At 36.4% G+C, this 19,249-nt stretch overlaps 1 protein-coding gene across 3 annotated transcripts in view; it reads right to left on the bottom strand.

Moving 5' to 3' along the window:
- The window catches only part of FNDC3A (fibronectin type III domain containing 3A), a 166,244-nt gene that overhangs the window by 97,220 nt on the left and 49,775 nt on the right, over positions 1–19,249 (bottom strand). For all 3 annotated transcript variants that reach the window (XM_037527309.2, XM_037527311.2, XM_037527310.2), the window contains one exon: positions 12,014–12,089. In XM_037527309.2, the coding sequence (XP_037383206.1) occupies positions 12,014–12,089 (76 nt within the window). The remainder of the gene's footprint in view (positions 1–12,013; positions 12,090–19,249) is intronic.

The raw sequence follows: 19,249 nt of genomic DNA on the forward strand, positions 1-19,249 counted from the left end.
AATTAAACCACTAATTAAAACTTTTAATATTCCATTTTGGGGACATAAATTAAAGAACAAAATTTATCTTTTGAGTATTCCTGGGAAGGCTTTTCCAGCCCCTGGGTGGGTTCTGGATACTCCTGCTATGGGCTTCTGTAGCACCTTTCCTAGTCTCTTCAATTACATACTGCATTTCTTTCACTAAGTTGAATTTCTTAATTGTCTGTCTTTCCCAGGAGACTGTCCTGGTGGCAGTGAGGGGGTGGGGGGGCATGGAGGAAGTCTGGGGAAGGGTCATCTTACTACTTATCATTAAATTTCCAGAGTTTTGAAATAGTGACTATACATGTTAAGATGATGATAATTTGCTAAATATAAGAATGAGTTTGAAAGAAATCTCCAGTCCATATTCTTATCTAAACTCAGTAATTTATTCAACTCAATCTTTTAAATGGAGTCTACAACTACAGACCATACAATTGGTACTAACATTTATAATGATTTAGGGCATTTGGAAGATTCTGAATTATTTTCAGTGTATTTTGTTTACAAATGTTAAATGTTTATTTTGTAAACATTTTCAGTAATTTTACTTGGAAAGAACTTTATGGTTTTCAGATAATCAGAAAGGTATTTATAAAAACACCCTGAGTTAGTTAAGTTTAAAGCACATGGACCTCCTGGGTGGCGCAGGCAGTTAAGCACAGCACTGTGCAGCTGTCCACAGCCTCTGCAGTGTGGGTTCAATCCCAGCCAGCCGGGAAGACACCCACATGGTGCAGCAGACCTCTCCTGTCTCGCCTGCTGCTCCCCTCAGCAGTGTATTTCGTCAGTCTGCCTGTCCTGTTCCCTGTTCTGTCTCTAGTGAATCCTCTCACCCTCCCATGCATCTGCCCTGTACCCCGGTTCTTGTATAAATAAATAAATCTTTTTTTAAAAAAAGAAAACCTAAGTATAAATGATCAAAGAACCTTTCAAACTCTAATGATTTCTGTATTTAATATAAAATCTAGTATTGGTTATGCCTTGCCTTAAAAATTATTTTGCTTAACTCTACTCAAAGAGGAGGATTAATAAATAAAATAAAACATTCTTTCAATGCTCCAAGGAAAAATTTTATTTTGCAATTAAAAGCAGAAGAAATTTTGTTTGGTCCAATATGATGCAGTACAATGTGAATAAAGCTAAGTGGTACTTATAAGGGTTAGACTAAGGGTTCTATGCCTCATGAAATGGGAGAAAGCAAGGTTTTTGGTCTGTTTTTAAGCCCAGTAATGAATAAATGCAGTATTTTAGCAAGGATAATCTCTGTAGCTGGTTTACAATAATTTGGTTTCAGCTCTTTAGAAATAAGACACTCATTCTAGCATATGATTTGGAATGGTTTGCAAGAAGTATGTGAAAGTATTTCAAAAAGAAAGTATGTGGTTGGGAGGAACCACTCACTGTTTAGCTATGAGCTATGCGTAACTTTATGTTTGAGAAGTGGCTGTAAAGTAATGGTTAAAAGTGTGGACTCTGTAATCAGACTGCCAGGTGTTAGCTCAGTATCTCAGTAATGGGTAATTGAGGGCAAGTTATTAACCTAAGTCTCATTTTCCTTTTCTACAAAATGAAGATAGCAAGATCTCACACAACTGTTGGGAAGATTAAATAGGTTAATTATATATAGAATGTTTACAAGAGTAGCTGTACGGTGACTGTTAAATAACCATTAGCTAGCATCAAAAATGCTGATTAAATTACAAAGTCACTCTCACCCTTTTCCATTACTTGAGGATCTGTAAAGCAATGTTCTTACAACTAGAAATTTCTGAATGCTAAAGCACAGACAGTTTTGTTGTTTATTCCTAAAGTAAACCAATAAACATTTACTGAGTTTCTATATACTCAAGGAAAGTTCCATGTGCCATGGGCAGGGAAAGGAGCTATTGCATACACAGAGTACAATAGTACTGTGTCATAGTTCTACCCCATAATCACTTGAAAAAGGTTGCGTGGGTCCAGACAGCTGTATTAAGCTTTCAATTGATTCTGACATCTCTTGGTATAGTGGTTAAAAATTACACTCTTTATCCCAGATCTACTACTAACTAGCTCTGAGACTCAAACCTCAGATTTTTCACTCTTAAAGTTTAAATTAAAATTAATGCAATGCATAGCACAACTGGTAGACAATAACCACACACATTATTAGAGGTGGACTCTACAATTATTAAAAGGCAAGGTAGAAAATAATGTTATGTGAAGTTACTTATATGGTTAACAATAAGAACAACAAGAAATTAAGGAATACTTTTTAACACTGAAAAGAAAAGGGACTCAACCTATGGAGCTAGTACTGGGTTTTGAAGGACTTTAGGAAGAGAGAGAGAGAGAGAGAGAGAGAGAGAGTGTGTGTGTGTGTGTGTAAGCGCTTGTATGGATTTTCTAAGCAGAGGCAATGTGAACATAGGTCTGAAGGGGGGTCTCTACAAGAAATATTTAGAGACCAGAGACCAGGATATTTACTAATCCTGGAATACTTGGAGTGGAAGATTTGTGGAAGTAAAGCTATAAAGAAAGATTAGAGTAGGTGTAGGAGTGCTTAGAAAATAAGGTTAAGAGTTCTATGCTGTATGAAATTGGAGAAAGCAAGGATTTTTAGTTTATTTTCAAGCATAGTAATGAAAAAAAGTACTATGTCAGGAAGGATAAATAGTTGTGAAAATAAATATGGAAAAATGATACAGACATTTCTGAAAATATACTTGGGTTCTAATCACTGCAGGATTAATATTCTTAAAAGACTATAAAACTACTCAGGTATAATACAAGCTTAAGTGGCCTTTTACAACAAGTTTTAATCAAATTTAGTTCAAAAGCATAGCTCTTCAGTGCGGTTATTTGTAGAAATTTCACAAATTATACACCTGGTTAGGTGGATTGCGTCAAATCACAGATCTGTAGTTTTGGGTGTTCTCAATTCATCAGAAAAAGTCCATTGCCAAGATGGGTATTTCAAACTCAGAATACACTACACTGCTCTCAATTTTCTAAGTCATACCAAGATTTTGCTATAAATACAAAATTACGAGTGAAAACTGATATGGCCTAGGATATAGTTAAAATATTGTATATATGCAATCAAAAGTGGAATGACTTTTCTATTATTGTAAAATTATATTTGAATGTACCAAATGCTTTTTAAAAATACATGTAATCCTCTATTTATGACTCTCTATATGTCGTGATATAGCTGTATCTGTATCTACCTGTATCTGTATCTATATAGACCTCCTTTGGGCCAAATACTTTGGCTAAACTCCACATGACAAAAACCTCAAGAGGGACAAAGAGGAACAATGGAGAAATGCTAACTCTAAAGGGACAGGTGAAATGGGCTGAGGGAGGCTAGATTAAGTATCTTCTGGGTATAAAAGGGTGTGTGTGTGAGCTTCTTATATACACACCTTATCCTATTTATTTATTTATTAAAAGATTTATTTATTTATTTATACAAGCACTGGGTACAGTCAGAAGCGTGGGAGGGTGAGAGAATTCACCAGAGACAGAGTGGGGAACAGAACAGGCAGACTTGACGAAATACACTGCTGAGGGGAGTAGTGTGCCCGGTCGGAGAGGTCTGTCGTGCCATGTGGGACCCTCGCCGGTGGCCAGGGATCGAACCCGTGCTGCAGAGGCTGCAGGCAGCTTCGCAGCCCAGCACTCAACCGCTGTGCCACCAGGAGAGGCCCTATCCTATTTATTTAAAACATTACTTTTGATAAGGAAAACATTTACAAGATTCAAAAATTAAAAAAAAAAAAGTATAAAGGGAAACCAGTACACGACTACCTCCCCAGAAGAAAACACTATAATTACTTTTCAGCGGTTCTTTCACAATTAATATTACAATTAATAGTCTGTGACATCTATTTAGTTACCTTGTTATATTTGTCCTCCTCTTTTTTAGACAGTAATAATGCCCTGAATTTTGGTTAGAAGTGATCAACTTAGCTATGATCAATAAGAATATGAGGATAAATGATCTGAACATTCTCCATATTGTGTCCTTAAAGAAAGAGGGCAAATCTCATATCTCGTCCCCTTTTCCATTCTGTCTGGAACATGGATATGGTGAAGTATCATCTTGGATCATGTAGACTAGTGTAGCATCTTAGGTATAGGAGGCCAAGACAGATATAACCTGGATCCTTGTGTCACCTACGAGTCAGAAACTCCACATAAGCACTAACTGCCTGCCTCTAAATTATATATAATGTGTGAGAGGGAAAAAAAGTTCATGTGATTTGTTGTAGTTTTCTATGGTTGTCTAAAACTTAGTGGTTTAAAAAATAGCCAAGACAGTGTTAATATACATCTGAGGAGGGATGAACCTATTCCCCTTAATTATGTACAATGTTGTAACCCAATGTTTTCTCAATAAAAAGAGAGTCAAAATCACCTGCTGCCCATTACCCATTTATTAGCTCTGTAGAAGGCCAGGTACACTGTGATTGGGTTCTCTGATCAGTGTCTTACAAAGTAAAAAAAGTATCAGCTAGAGCGCATTCTCCTATGGAGGTTAGAGTACTCTACTAAATTCACATGATGGTGGCTGAATTCACATTCCTGCAGCTATAGGACTGAGGTCCTCATATCTGTTGTTAAGGAAATAAAAAAGGAAGCTAATATTCACTGAATATTTTAGTTAAATAAGATTTTATGTACCAAGATGAAGACAGCATCATTATTCCCTCCCCTATAAGATTCAGAGGTTTAGAGGAAGTTTCTCTCACAAGTGTTTATTTTCATTAGGAAGGCATATTAATAAATTAACTGGCATCCTGTTTATTGGTCTAGTATGAGCAATAACCAATAACTAACTCAGTTATTTTCTTAAATGTGCCTGTGCTCAGATATACCTATTAAATTTAGGAACTCTCAGAGTACTCATTCTCAGAATTAACTAAATATCTCAGATTAACTAACACAGTATTTTGGAATGGAAACAAAGAATATTTCATTAGAATGAATACTGGAGTTAACTTAATCAAACTTTTTCTGTGCATTATTCACTTTTATAATACCATCCAACCAATGCATGAGCACATATAAGGATGGAATTCTGGTATAATAAAGCAATGATTCCATTTTTATACAGTTACATAATGTAAGCTTACATAAAGTAAGCCAGTTCTTCCTTATAAGTAAAAATTTACTCCCCTGTAATTTTCATCTATTAGTCTAAATTCTGCCCTCTAAAAGTACAGAGTATCTTCCAAATCATAGTTTTTTCTTTTTTTAATTTTTTAAAAAAGATTTATTTATTTATACAAGCACTGGGGTACAGTCAGAAGCACGGGACGGTGAGAGAATTCACCAGAGCCAGAGTGGAGAGCAGAACAGGCAGACTGACAAAGTGCACTGCTGAGGGGAGCAGTGGGTGGCAGGAGAGGTCTGCGAGCCATGTGGGACCCTCGCTGGCGGCCAGGGATCGAACCGGCATAGGGTCCCACAGAGGCTGCAGGGCTGCAGGCAGCTTTGCACCCCAGCGCTCAACCACTGCGCCACTGGGGAGGCCCGTCTTTTTTTTTTTTTAAAAGATGTATTCATTCATGATACAAGAACCAGGGTACAGGCCAGATGTGCAGGAGGGTGAGAGGATTCACCAGAGACACAGCAGGGAAGAGAACAGGCAGATTGACTGAATCATATTGCTGAGAGGAACCGTGGGTGAGACAGGAGAGGTCTGCCACGCCATGTGGGTATCTTGCTGGCCGGCAGGGATCAAATACGCACTGCAGAGGCTGAGGACAGCTTCACAGCACTGTGTTCAACCGCCTGCGCCACCAGGGGAGGCCCATAGTTTTCTTTTTTACAATAATATACTTTGCTCAGGAAAGTGTGGGGCTGCCAGCCAGGCTTTTGGAAATCAGCAGTCCTGCAGTCCCCTTCTAGAACTGAGAGAAGGGTGGCTTCGCAAACAATGGTGAGCAGGAACATAGAGGCCTGAGCAAGCTGCAAGAGGCTTGCTCCCCCAGTTCAGAACTGAGTAGAAGAGAGGGAGGACTTGACCATCAAGGTGAACTGTGGGGCCGAGGAAGGTGCAGAGCTGCCACTGGGTATCTAGCAACCATGCAATTTCCTTCTGGAACTGAGCAGAAGAGAGGGAGGGCTCAGCAAACAAAACTTAAGACTGGCATGTAGGGGAAAATACCAGCAGCATACAGAGACTCCGTGATCTTCAGGGACAATGCCCATCAAACCATCCACAGCATCACTATTCTTGTGGAGTCTGGCATAATGATGCTGGACTCGGTCTGGCCACCAGTTCCTGATGTCCCAGAAGGAACGCCCCAAAGAGGTGCTCGCCAGTACCAGTGGCAGTGTCCCAAAACATAGACCAAATTAGAAAACAAACAGGGAGAAGGAAAAATACAAATAACCAAGCAAGACCTCTGGGGAAGGACACACCACAAAAAGGAATTCCGCCCCCCAGAACTCAACAACAATGACATGGAAGAACTTAGCCATTATTAAAAAAAAAAGATGAAAAGGAAAAGAATAATATGTGAAATATATATTAATGGAGTGAAGAATAAAATTGAGTCTTTAAAGAAGGAAATGCAGAATATTAAAAGATTAATGGAGGAGCTAAAGAACTCTGGGAAAACAACGAAAACAGAATTAATGAGATGGAAAAAAAGAATCAGCACTATTGAAGATACAGATATAAAAAGAACCAAAAATGAAAAGGAAAGAGAAGTACAACAGAAAATGAATGAAGAAACACTTCGAGAACTGACACCATGAGGAAAGCAAATATAAGAGTTATAGGAATCTCAGAGGTAAGGAAAGAGACAAAGGAACTGAGAAACTATTCAAGGAGATAATCTAAGAGAACTTGCCAAGCATAAAGAAGGAGATGAAAATAGACAGGAAGCTAGAAGAACACCAAATTATCCCAATGAATGAAAAACTACAGCAAGACACTAATAGTAAATCTTCCAAGAGCCTAAGACAAGAAAAAAATAATGAAGCTGATGAGGGGGAAAAACAGATTAACTTATAAAGGAAAATCAATCAGGCTGACATCAGACTTCTTCAAAGAAACACTTTGGGTAAGAAGAGAACTCCAAATCAACCAATGCCAACCAAGAATATTTTACCCTGCAAAGCTCTCTTTCCTCTATGAAGGAAAAATAAGGACTTTCTCGGACAAACAGAATCTCCAGAAATATATTACTACTAAATCCCCACTCCAAAAAATATTATAAGAAGTCCTAAAGCCAAAACCAACAGAAGAATGAATAAGAACAGAATAAGGAATATAATCACAAAAAGACAAACAAAACGGTAATACAGACACCAACATATTGGTGTTAACCTTCAATGTAAATGGACTAAATTCATTAATAAAATGACAGAGAGGAGCAGGCTGAATCAAAAAACAAAATCCAACCTTCTGCTGTCTCCAGGAAACACCGTGGACTACAAAAGGCAAACATAAACTGAAAGTAGAAGATTGGAAAACAATCCCATAAGCAAATGGACCAAAAAAAGAAGGCAGGAAGAGCTATACTTAAGACTTCAAACTAAAAAAAGTAAAAAAGGGACACAGATGGACACTACATTATGATTAAGGGGACAATACATGAGAAAGATATAACACTCATCAACATATACTCACCAAATAACGGAGTACCAAAATATATCATACAATTATTATCAGCTCTGAAAACAGACACTAGAGAAAATACATATAGAGTAGAAGACTTCAATATATCACTCTCACCAATGGATAGATCAACAAGACAAAAAATAAACAAGTACATTAGAGCCCTAAATACCTAGATCTCATAGGCTTAACAGACATATATAGGACACGACATCCCAAAAAATCTGAGGACACATTTTTCTCAAGTGCACATGGATCATTCTCCAGGATTGATCACACACTGGGTCACAAGACAAACATCAACAGATATATTAAGATCAAAATCATACCAACTATCTTCTCTGATCATAAAGGCATCAAACTACAAATAAACCATGAAAAGAAACCCTCCCACTGCATGGAGACTGAAACCCACACTACTGGAAGACTACTGGATTAAAGAGTCACTCAAAGAAGAAATTAAAAAAACACGTTGAGACAAACAACAATGGGGACACAACTTTCTAGAATGTATGGGATGTAACAAAAGCAGTACTAAGAGAAAACTATATAGCAATACAGGCTCACATCAACAAATAAGAACGAACTCAAAGAAACAACTTAATCTCCCATCTCAAAGAACTAGAAAAAGAACAACAAAAATACCCAAAAGCTAGTAGAACGAAATAATAAAAAATCAAAGCAAAAATAAATGAAATAGAAATTAAAAAAAAAATCCAAACGATCAATGAAATCAAAAGTTGGTTCTTTGAAAAAATAAAACAGACAAACCTCCAGCCACATTCACAAAGAAAAAAAGGAGAAAACACAAATAGAATCATAAATGAAAGAAGAGAGAAGAGAAATTACAACAGACTCAGTAGAAATGAAAAGAATCAGAGATCACTATGAACAATTATATGCAATCAAGTTCATCAATCTAGAAGAGATGGACAAAGTCCTAGAATAATATAATCATCCCAAGCTAGAAAAACAATAGAACACCTAAACAAACCAATTACAAGCAGTGAAATTGAAACAGTAATCAAAACCCTCCCCCAAAACAAAAACCCAGCACCAAATGGCTTCACAAATGAATTCTACCAAATGTTCAGAAATGAACTGGTGTGCATTCTACACAAACTCTTTCAAAAAATTGATGATCATATGATCATATCAATAGATGCTGAGAAAGCATTTGACAAAGTTCAACATTCATTTATGATGAAGGCACTTGGAATTCTCTGGATAGAAGAAACATGCCTTAACATGATAAAAGCCATATATGACAAACCCACAACCAATATTATTCTCAATGGTGAAAAGCTGAAAGCTTTGCCTTTAAGATCAGGAACAAGACAAGAATGTCCATTCTCACCACTGCTTTCAATATAATATTGGAAGTCCTAGCCAGAGCAATAAGACAAGAGAAAGATATACAAGGAATTCAAATAGGGAAAGAAAAAGTAAAGCTATCACTATTTGCAGATGATATGATAATACACATTGAGAACCCTAAAAACTCCACAGAAAAACTAATTAAAACAATAAACCAGTTTAGTAAAGTAGCAGGATACAAAATCAACACACAAAAATCAGTAGCCTTCCTATATATAATCACTCTGAAGAAGGAATCAAGAAGACCATCCCTTTTATAATTGAAACAAAAGAGATAAAATACTTGGGAATAAACTTAACAAAAGAGGTGAAGGACTTATACAAATAAAATTATAAAACATTGTTAAAAGAAACAGAAGAAGATACAATGAAATGGAAAGGGGCCTCCCTGGTGGTGCAGGCGGTTGAGCACAGTGCTGTGAAGCTAGCCACAGCCTCTGCAGTGCGGGTTTGATTGCGGCCAGCCAGGGAGATACCCACATGTCGCAGCACACATCTCCTGTCTTGCCCGCTGCTCCCCTATTCTGTTCCTGCCTCTGTCTGGTGAATCCTCTCACCCTTCCGCACATCTGGCCTGTACCCTGGTTCTTGTATGCATGAATAAATAAATCTTTAAAAAACAACAAAAACAAAAACCAAAGAAATGGAACAACATACCCTGCTCGTGGACTGAAAGAATTAACATTATTAAAATGGCCACCCTACCAAAAGCAATTTACAGATTCAACTCTACAATAAAAATTTCAATGACATTCTTCAAAGGCATAGAACAAATATTGATAAAATTCATATGGAGCCACATAAAACCTTGAATAGCCAAAGTTCTCCTGACTAAAAAGAAGGGGAATGGCTGTATCATACGCCCAGATTTCAAACCATTCTACAAAGCCATATTAATTGAAACAGTATAATAATGGAACAAAAACAGACCAATGGAATTGAATAGAAAACCCAGAGAGAAAGCCTCACATACATGGACAACTAAATCTATGGCAAAGGAACAAAGAATATGCCATGGGACAAGGACAGTTTGTTCAATAAACTGTGCTAGGAAAACCAGGCTGCCACATACAAAAAAAATGAAGCTATACTGCTGCCTCACACCATGCACAAAAACCAACTCAAAATGGATTAAAGAATTTGACATAAGACCTGAAACCATAGAATATAGAAAGGAAAATATAGGCAAAACAATACATGACATACATCTCAGTAACATCTTTAAAGACACATCACCTAAAGTAAATATAGTGAAGGAAAAGATAACACAGCTGGGACTACATCAAGTTAAAGAGCTTTGTACAACAAAATAGACAATAACCAAAACAAAGAGACACCCCACTGATTGGGAGAAAATTTTTGTACACAATACTAATAAAGGACTGACCACAAAGATCTACAAAGACCTGACAAGACAACAAAAACAAAGTAAACAATTTAGTCAAAAAATGGGCAGATGAGTTAAAAAGACACTTCTCCAAAGAGGAAATACAAATGGCCAACAGGCATATGAAAAAATGTTCAACATCTCTTGCAATTAGGGAAATGGAAATCAAAATCACAATGAGATAGCACCTTACACCAGTGAGAATGGCACGTAATAAAAAAAAAACTAGCAACAACAAATGTTGGTGAGGATGTGGAGAAAAAGGAACTCTCCCACAGTGTTGGTGGGAATGCAAACTGGTCCAATCACTATGGAAAGCTGTGTGGAGGTTCCTCAAACTACTGAAAATGGTGCTTCCATATGATCCAGCAATTCCACTCCTAGGAATCTATCCAAAGGACACAAAATCATAAATTCAAAAGGACACCTGCACCCCTATGTTTACTGCAGCACTTTTTATAATAGGTAAGCTATAAAAACAACCCAAATGCCTAAAAATACCTGATTGGATCAAGAAGATGTGGTACATATACACAAACGAATATTACTCAGCAACCAAAAAAGATAAACTCATGCCATTCACAGCAATATGGATGGAATTGGAAGGGATTATGCTCAGTGAAATAAGTCAGAAGGAAAAAAGGAAATACTGGATTGTTTCTTTTTTTTTTTTTTTAAAGATTTATTTATTGATTTATTTATACAAGCACTGGGTACAGTCAGAAGCACGGGAGGGTGAGAGAATTCACCAGAGCCAGAGCGGGGAGCAGAGCAGGCAGAAGGACCGAAGTACACTGCTGAGGGGAGCAGCGGGCGGCAGGAGAGGTCTGCGCACCATGCGGGACCCTCCTCCAGTGACCAGAGAGCAGACGGGGATTGAACAGGCGCTGCAGAGGCTGTGGGCAGCTTCGCAACCCAGCGCTCAACCGCTGCGCCACCAGGGAGGCCCTGGATTGTTTCACTTATAGGAGGAATGTAGAGGAAACAAGGGATCAGGGGAAAAAATTAATTATAATAAATTAAAAATCAAAATCATCAGGCAACTATAAATCAAGAGACATTTTGCAGGGGAGGAGGGAAAAGGATCAAAACAGGAGTGGGAAGAGCACAGGGGACTATGGTGATGGGACACGGGTGAACTGGTGGTGGGAATTTCATAGGGACTACACGTGAGAGGAGAAAGCATATATTGTACAAAAATGAAGAATGATATAAAAAAAGAAAAAAAAAGATTAGTCATTTAGAATTCAGAGTCTATTTATCCATAAGTCATTAGCAGGTTCTGTATTTTGAGTCACATGACAATAGTAATGAATACCTTAATTGTAGACATATTAGTTAAAATTCTAAACTGAATTCAATGAAGATTTTGAAGGGAATGACATGAACAAAATAATTTTATTTTATAAGGTTTTATTTTATAAAGTTAATCAAAAAACCAGGGCAAAGAAACTAATTAGGATACTATAGCCACAGTTTAGTTGTAACGTATTCAGATTTTCTGTCTTGGTCGTAGTGAAAAAGAGGAGGAACCACAAACACACACACCTGAATGTGCCCTAAATTTCTGTCTTGTTTCAAACATCAGTAAGTTACCATCTTACCTGTAATGCACTGAAACTGTCCATCTTCTCTTCTTATTGTAAATGCTTCCCCTGGGTTAACTTGTACCAGAATAACCTTAAAATGAGGGGGAAAAGTATTAATCAAAACAACAGTAGAGCAAAGCAGATATATCAAGATATTAAATGTTGCTAGTAAGAGAGTAGGTGTGACTATTTGAAACTGGAAAAGAAAATGGGAATTACACATTTGTTAAAAAAAGTTTCCTTCACTTTTCTGGAGGTCAGACTTAAGCCAAAAGCAAAGAATAAAGAAACAGAGTGGCAAGCTTTAAGTGTTAATTTACTTTGCTTTGAAACAAAGATGGAGTTAAACTACAGACTACTTGGAATATCTATGATGCTTGGTTTCTCAGTTGCTATGCAATGTGTTTTTCTAAAGCATAAACTGATAGATACAGCATGAAATGAACATACTTCAATTATTATGACATCTGACACTACACTGGAGAATGCATTAATACTACCATTTTAAATAGTTTTAACTATACAGAAAATACACACAAATTTTATGACATTTGAAAAACATGAAATGGGGAGGGCTGGGAATGAAGTCTTTCTTATCCTAAAGTAAACATTGTTAACATTCTGATAAATTATTTATTTTTCCTCTCTATGTATTGGCTTAATTTTCTCCCTAGTATAACTTATATCCAATTCTATGCAGCTTCTGGTTTATTATTATAATATAAAAATGACTTTTCTATATTATTGCTGAAAGCATTTTATAAATGACGATGCCATCAACTACTTAAACATTCTTTTTTGAAGTAACATTGCATTATAACATGTACATTTCAGGAGATCACTGTTAAAAATCAACATGTATAAATCTCCACATACATGTTGATTTTTAACAGTGATCTCCTGAAATGTACATGTTATAATGCAATGTTACTTCAAAAAAGAATGTTTAAGTAGTTGATGGCATCGTCATTTATTTCTGGACCTACTAAACATAGAGCTTCCATATGATCCAGCAATTCCACTCCTAGGTATTTACCCAAAGGACACAGAAACATCAATTCCAAAGAACACCTGCACCCCTATGTTTATAGCAGCACTGTTTACAATAGCTAAGCTTTGGAAACAACCCAAATGCCCAAAAATAGATGACTGGATCAAGAAGATGTGGTACATATATACCATGGAATATTACTCAGCATTCAAAAAAGATAAACACATGCAATTTGCAGCAACATGGATGGCGCTGGAAGGGATCATGCTCAGCGAAATAAGCCAAAAAGAAAAAGAAAAATACCGGATGGTCTCACTCATAGCAGGAATCTAGAAAACTTAAATAAGGGACCAGGAAAATGAATAACTATAAGAAAGTGAAAATCAAAATCAACAAAAAACTATGAACCAGAGACACTTTTAGGGGGGCGGGGCGGGAGGGGAGGGATTGGGGTCAGAATGGGGGGGCTGCAATTGTATGGGGAATATAACAATAAAATTTATAAAAAAAAAAAAAAATCAACATGTATACATACTACACATTACTTTATATTCACTGCTAAAGGTCTGATGCTTCGCCATGCCATTGTTGCCTTTTTCCTGATTTATCCACCTCCTTTCCCCTCTTCCCTTTAGCCAGTCTTAGTCTAAATTTAATCTGAATTTTCAATTTTTACATTACAAACAATGCTGAAGTGAGCATTTTGATATGTGGTGTTCTAATTAGTATTGTTCCCTTATGATACAGCCTCAGAAACAGAATTTTTTTAAAAAAAGGTTTATTTATTTATACAAGTACTGGGTACAGTCGGAAGTGCAGGAGGGTGAGAGAATTCACCAGAGCTAGAGCGGGGAACAGAACAGGCAGACAGAAGAAGTACACTGCTGAGGTGAGTAGCGGGCGTGGCAGGAGAGGTCTGTGCGCAATGTGGGACCCTCGCGCAACCGGCGCTGCAGAGGCCTCAGGCAGCTTTGCAGCCCAGCGCTCAACTGTTGTGCCACCAGGGAAGCCCAGAAATAGAATTTTTGTGTCTGTTGTTAAACTGCTTTTTTGAAAGGTAGTTTATTTCCCTTAAATGTCTTTGCTACCTTGACAAATGAAAAGCGTATTACTGTTTTAATCTGTACTTCTTTGATCATTAATAAAGTTAAATGCTATCTTTCTGTTTGTTATTAGCACTGTTGTTATTAGCTCTGTTGTAAACTGTCATCTTACCAATTTATGTATTCTTAAGTGTTCTTGGTGATCGAACTCTTTGCATGTTAACAATATAATATTGTACTATATCATGTTGCAATTATTTTCTCATTTTTTTTCCTTTTTAATACAATTGTTTATTTACCCTTAGCCAATATTATCTTTTCCTTCCTTCTGTGACCTCTACTGCTTCTGAATTTAACTTGTTGCTGGCTATCGAACACCTGAAATGTGACTAGTCTGTACTAAGATGCGCTGTAAGTATAAAATACACCTTGAATTTAAAGGCTTAGTACAAAAAAAAAAAAACAAAAAAACAAAAAAAAAAAAACCCAATCATGTAAAATAGCTTACTAATAACTTTTACTTCATTACATGTTGAAATAGTGTTTTGGACATAATGGGTTAAATAAAACATAAATACTTTCACCTTCTTTTACTTTTTGATGTGGCTACTGAGAAATCTGAAGTTACTAAGTTAGCGTTCTCCTATTGATATTAAGAGGCTTCCATTAACGCACACCTGTTAAAATCGCTATTATAAAAAAGATAAGAAATAACAAGTGCTGATGAGGATGTAAAGGAAAAATTTATATAGTGTTGGTGGGAATGTAAATTAGTATAGCCACTATGGAAAATGGTATGGAGATTTCCCAAAAAGTTAAGAATCATGATAGGACCCACCTATTCCTTTACTGGACATTTGTCCAAAGAATATGAAAACAGTAATTTGGGAAGATAAATGTTTTCCTGTAATTTGTTACAATGTTAATTACAATAACCAAGATAATGGGACAACCTGCCCTTAAACAAATGGATAGAAGAGAAAGACATGGTCTAAATGCACAATGGAATACTACTACTCAGTTATGGAAAAAGAGGAAAAGAGTGTCACAACAACAAGGAGGAACCTTGAAGGGTTTATGCCTAGTCAGTCAGACAGAGAAAAACAAATACCCTATGATTTTATTCATATGTTGAAGATAAACAAAGCAAATGAACATACAAAATAAAACCAAACATATTGACAAAAGAACTGATTACCAGAGGGGATATAGACTTGGGGGATGGGGAAGGAGGATAATTAGTAAAGAGGTCAACTGTAAAGGTGTTAGGTGGAAACTATACTTTTAGTGGTGATCAGAATGTAGTATATACAGGTGTTGAAGTATAAAACTCTACATCTGAAACTTATGCAAATATAAGCCCATGTTACCTCAATTTGAAAAAATTTTTTTTTCTATTCTTTCCCTATCTTATACCCCAACTTTGTTTTTTAGTATGAGTAGGGACTAACAGACCCCTTAAATATCTGTTATAATCAATTTCTATCACTTAGTGTTTTTGTGGTAAAATTCATATAACAATTAAATTTAAGTTAATATAAAAAGTGTACAATTCCATGGTACTTTAGTCTATCTATCATGCTGTGCAACCACTCTTTCTGGTTCCAAAATATATCACCACTCCAAAATAAAACCCAGTACCCTACTAAGAAGTCATTCCATTCTTCTGCACCTCCAAAACCTTAGTAACTATCAATTTCCCTTCTGTGCATGGATTTTATACCTTTTGGATATATCCTATAGATAGTAGATTGTAATATGAGATCTTTTACAACTGATTTTGTTTACTCAGCATAATGTTACTGAGGTTCCTTCAGATTATATAGCATGGATGAGTACTTTATTCCTTTCCATGGCTGAGTAACCTTCAATTGTGTGCAGAGACTACATATATGTATCCATTCAAACACTGATGGCATTTGGGCTGTTTCCACCTTTTGGCTTCTAAGAATAGTGCTGAATATTCACATATAAGCATTTGAGTTCCTGTTTTCAATTCTTTGGTGGTATATATCTGGAAGCAGAATTGCTGGATCATGTAATAACTCTATCTGTAACTTTCTGAAGAACCACTGAAATTTCCCACTGCAGTTACATAACTTTACATGCTTATCAACAATACACCGGGCTGCAAATTCTCTATATTCTTGACAGTGCTTGTTATTTTGATTATAGCTGTCTTTTGAGCATAATGTGGTTTTGATTTACATTTCCCTAATGACTAATGATGTTAAGCATCTTGCCATGTATCTGGCTGGCTATCTATCTGCCTACCTTCTCTGGAGAATTGTGTATTCAAGTCATTTGCTCAAATTTAATTAGGTTGTTTATTATTGAGTTGTAAAAATTCTTTATATATGGTGGATACTAAACTCTTAACAGATACAGGATTTATAAATTTTTTTTTCCAATCTGTAGGCTGCCTTTCCCTTTCCTTTATAATGTTACTTTATGTACAAGCTTTAAATTTTAATAAAGTTAACTTTATTTTTTTGGGGGGAGTCACTGCTGCTTGTATGTTTGGTGTCTAAGGCTCCATTGCCAAATCTAAAACCATAATGACTTATTTCTTTTTAACTTACAAATCTCTTAGTTGTAGCTTTTATATTTATTTTCTTTTTCATTTATACAATAGCTGGGGTACAGGCCAGAGGCGTGAGAGGGTGAGAGGATTCACCAGAGACAGAATGGGGAGCAGAACAGGCAGACAGACCGAAAGCACTGCTGAGGGGAGCAGCAGGTGCCACAGGAGAGGTCTGCTGCTCCACATGGGAATCTCCCTGGCTGGCCAGGAATTGAACCCGTGCTGCAGAGGCTGAGACAACTTCATAGTGCTATGCTCAACCCACTGTGCCACCTGGGAGGCCCTTGTAGGTGTTTGATTCATTTCAGATAATTTTGTATATGCTGTAAGGTAGGGGTCTAATTTCACTCTTTTACATGTGGATATATCCAATTGTCTCAGCACTGTATATTGAAGAGATATTCTTTCCCCACTGGCATCACTGTTGAAAATAAACTGACCATAGATGTATGTTCAATACATCTCTCTACGTATGGTTGTATTTCTGAACTCTCAATTGTACACCAGTGATCTATGTATCTACTCTTACGACAATTCATACTGTTTTGACTATTACAGCTTTACAGTAGGTTTAAAATTGATATGTTAATTCTCCTAGTTTGTTATTATTTTTAAGACTGCTTTGACTATTTGGACCCTATGCAACTTCATTATGAATCTGAAGAAAAACCTTTTCATTTCTGCAAAGAAAAGTCACTGGAATTTTGTTAAAAGTTTATATTCAATCTGTACGTTCTTTTAGACAGTTACTATCTTCACAATTTTCAGTTTTCTAATCCATGGACATGCCATATCTTTCTATTTAAGTCATCTGAAATTTCTCTAGGCACATTTCTGTGGTTTTACATGTACAAATATTTCATTAACTGGTATATGGGGAACGTATCTCAACATAAAAAGACTATATATGACCAGACTACAGCTAATTATCAGACTTAACAGTGAAAAGTTGAGTTTTTTCCTCAAAGGGAGAAGACAGACAAGGATGCCAACTGTCACCACTCTTACTCAACAAAGTACTGGAAGTTCTGGCACAATAATCAGGGAAGAAAAAGAAACAAGGCATGAAAATTAGGAAGAAGTAAAATTACCTTTATTTGCTGTAAATGGACTAAACTCTTCAATAAAAAGACACAGAGTCGCAGGCTATATTAAGAAACAAAACCCAACCTTTTGTTGTCTCCAGGAAACACATTTAACTACAAAAGATAAAAATAGACTCAAAGTAAAAGGATGGAAAACAATCCTACAAATAGACCAAAACAGAAGGCAGGAACAGCTATACTTATATCAGATAAAACAGATTTCAAACTCAAAAAGGTAAAAAGAGACCCAGACAGTCACTACATTATGATCAAGGGGACAATACTTCAAGAAGAAATAACACTCAATAATATATACTTACCAAATGAAGGAGCACCAAAATCTATCAGACAACTACTATCCTCTCTGAAAGGATACAGACATCAGAGAAAACATATATGTAGTAGGAGACTTTAACACACCACTATCAACAATGGATAGATCAACGAGACAAAAAATAAGTAAGGACACAAAAGCTCTAAATAAGGATCTAGACCTCATGGTCTTAAGAGACATCTATAGAACACTAAACCCAAAAATTATGAGCTCACATTTTTCTCAAGTGCACACGGATCATTCTCCAGGATCGATCACATACTGGGACAGAAGACAAACATGAACAGATACACCAAGATTGAAATCATACCAACCATCTTCTCTGACCATGAAGGCCTCAAACTAGAAATCATAAAAAGAAGGCAAGGAACTCTCCTACCTCATGGAGATTGAAATCCACACTACTGGAAGACCAATGGACCAATCAAAGAAAGAAATTAAAAAAAAACTTGGGAGTTGAATGACAAGGAGGACACCAATGTTCTAAATGTATGGGATGCAGCAAAAGCAGTAATAAGAGGAAAATATATCGCACTATAGGCTCACATCAACAAACAAGAATGACCCCAAAGAAACAACCTAATCTCACATCTCAAAGAACTAGAAAAATAACAACAAAAAAACCCTAAAACCATTAGAAGAAATGATAAAAATCAAAGCAGAAATAAATTAAACAGAAGCTAAAAAAAAATTCAAAAGATCAATGAAACCAGAAGTTGGTTCTTCCAAAAAATAAATAAAATAGACAAACCCCTAGGCAGGCTCACAAAGGAAAAACAGGAGAAAGCACAAATAAATAAGAATCACAAACGAAGGAGGAGAAATCACAACAGACACAGCAAAAATTAAAAGAATAATCAGGAACTACTATGAACAGTTATATGCAAAGAAGTTCAACAATCCAGAAGAGATGGACAAATTCCTACAACTCTACAATCATCCAGAGCTAGATAAAGAAGAAACAGAATACCTAAACAGACCAATTACAAGCAGTGAAATTGAAATGGTAATCAAAACCCTTCCCAAAAACAAAAGCCCAGGACCAGATGGATTTACAAATGAATTCTACCAAACATAGATATCTTTACAGACACATCACCCAAAGCAGTGATAGTGAAGGCAAAGATAAAAGCTGGGACTACATCAAATTAAAGAGCTTCTGCACAGCAAAAGAGACAATAACAAAAACAAAGAGAAACCCCACCGACTGGGAG

The sequence above is a fragment of the Talpa occidentalis genome, unplaced genomic scaffold (genome assembly GCF_014898055.3).
Source record: "Talpa occidentalis isolate TD23 unplaced genomic scaffold, MPIMG_talOcc4v2.1 talOcc4.5, whole genome shotgun sequence".
NCBI lineage: Eukaryota > Metazoa > Chordata > Mammalia > Eulipotyphla > Talpidae > Talpa > Talpa occidentalis.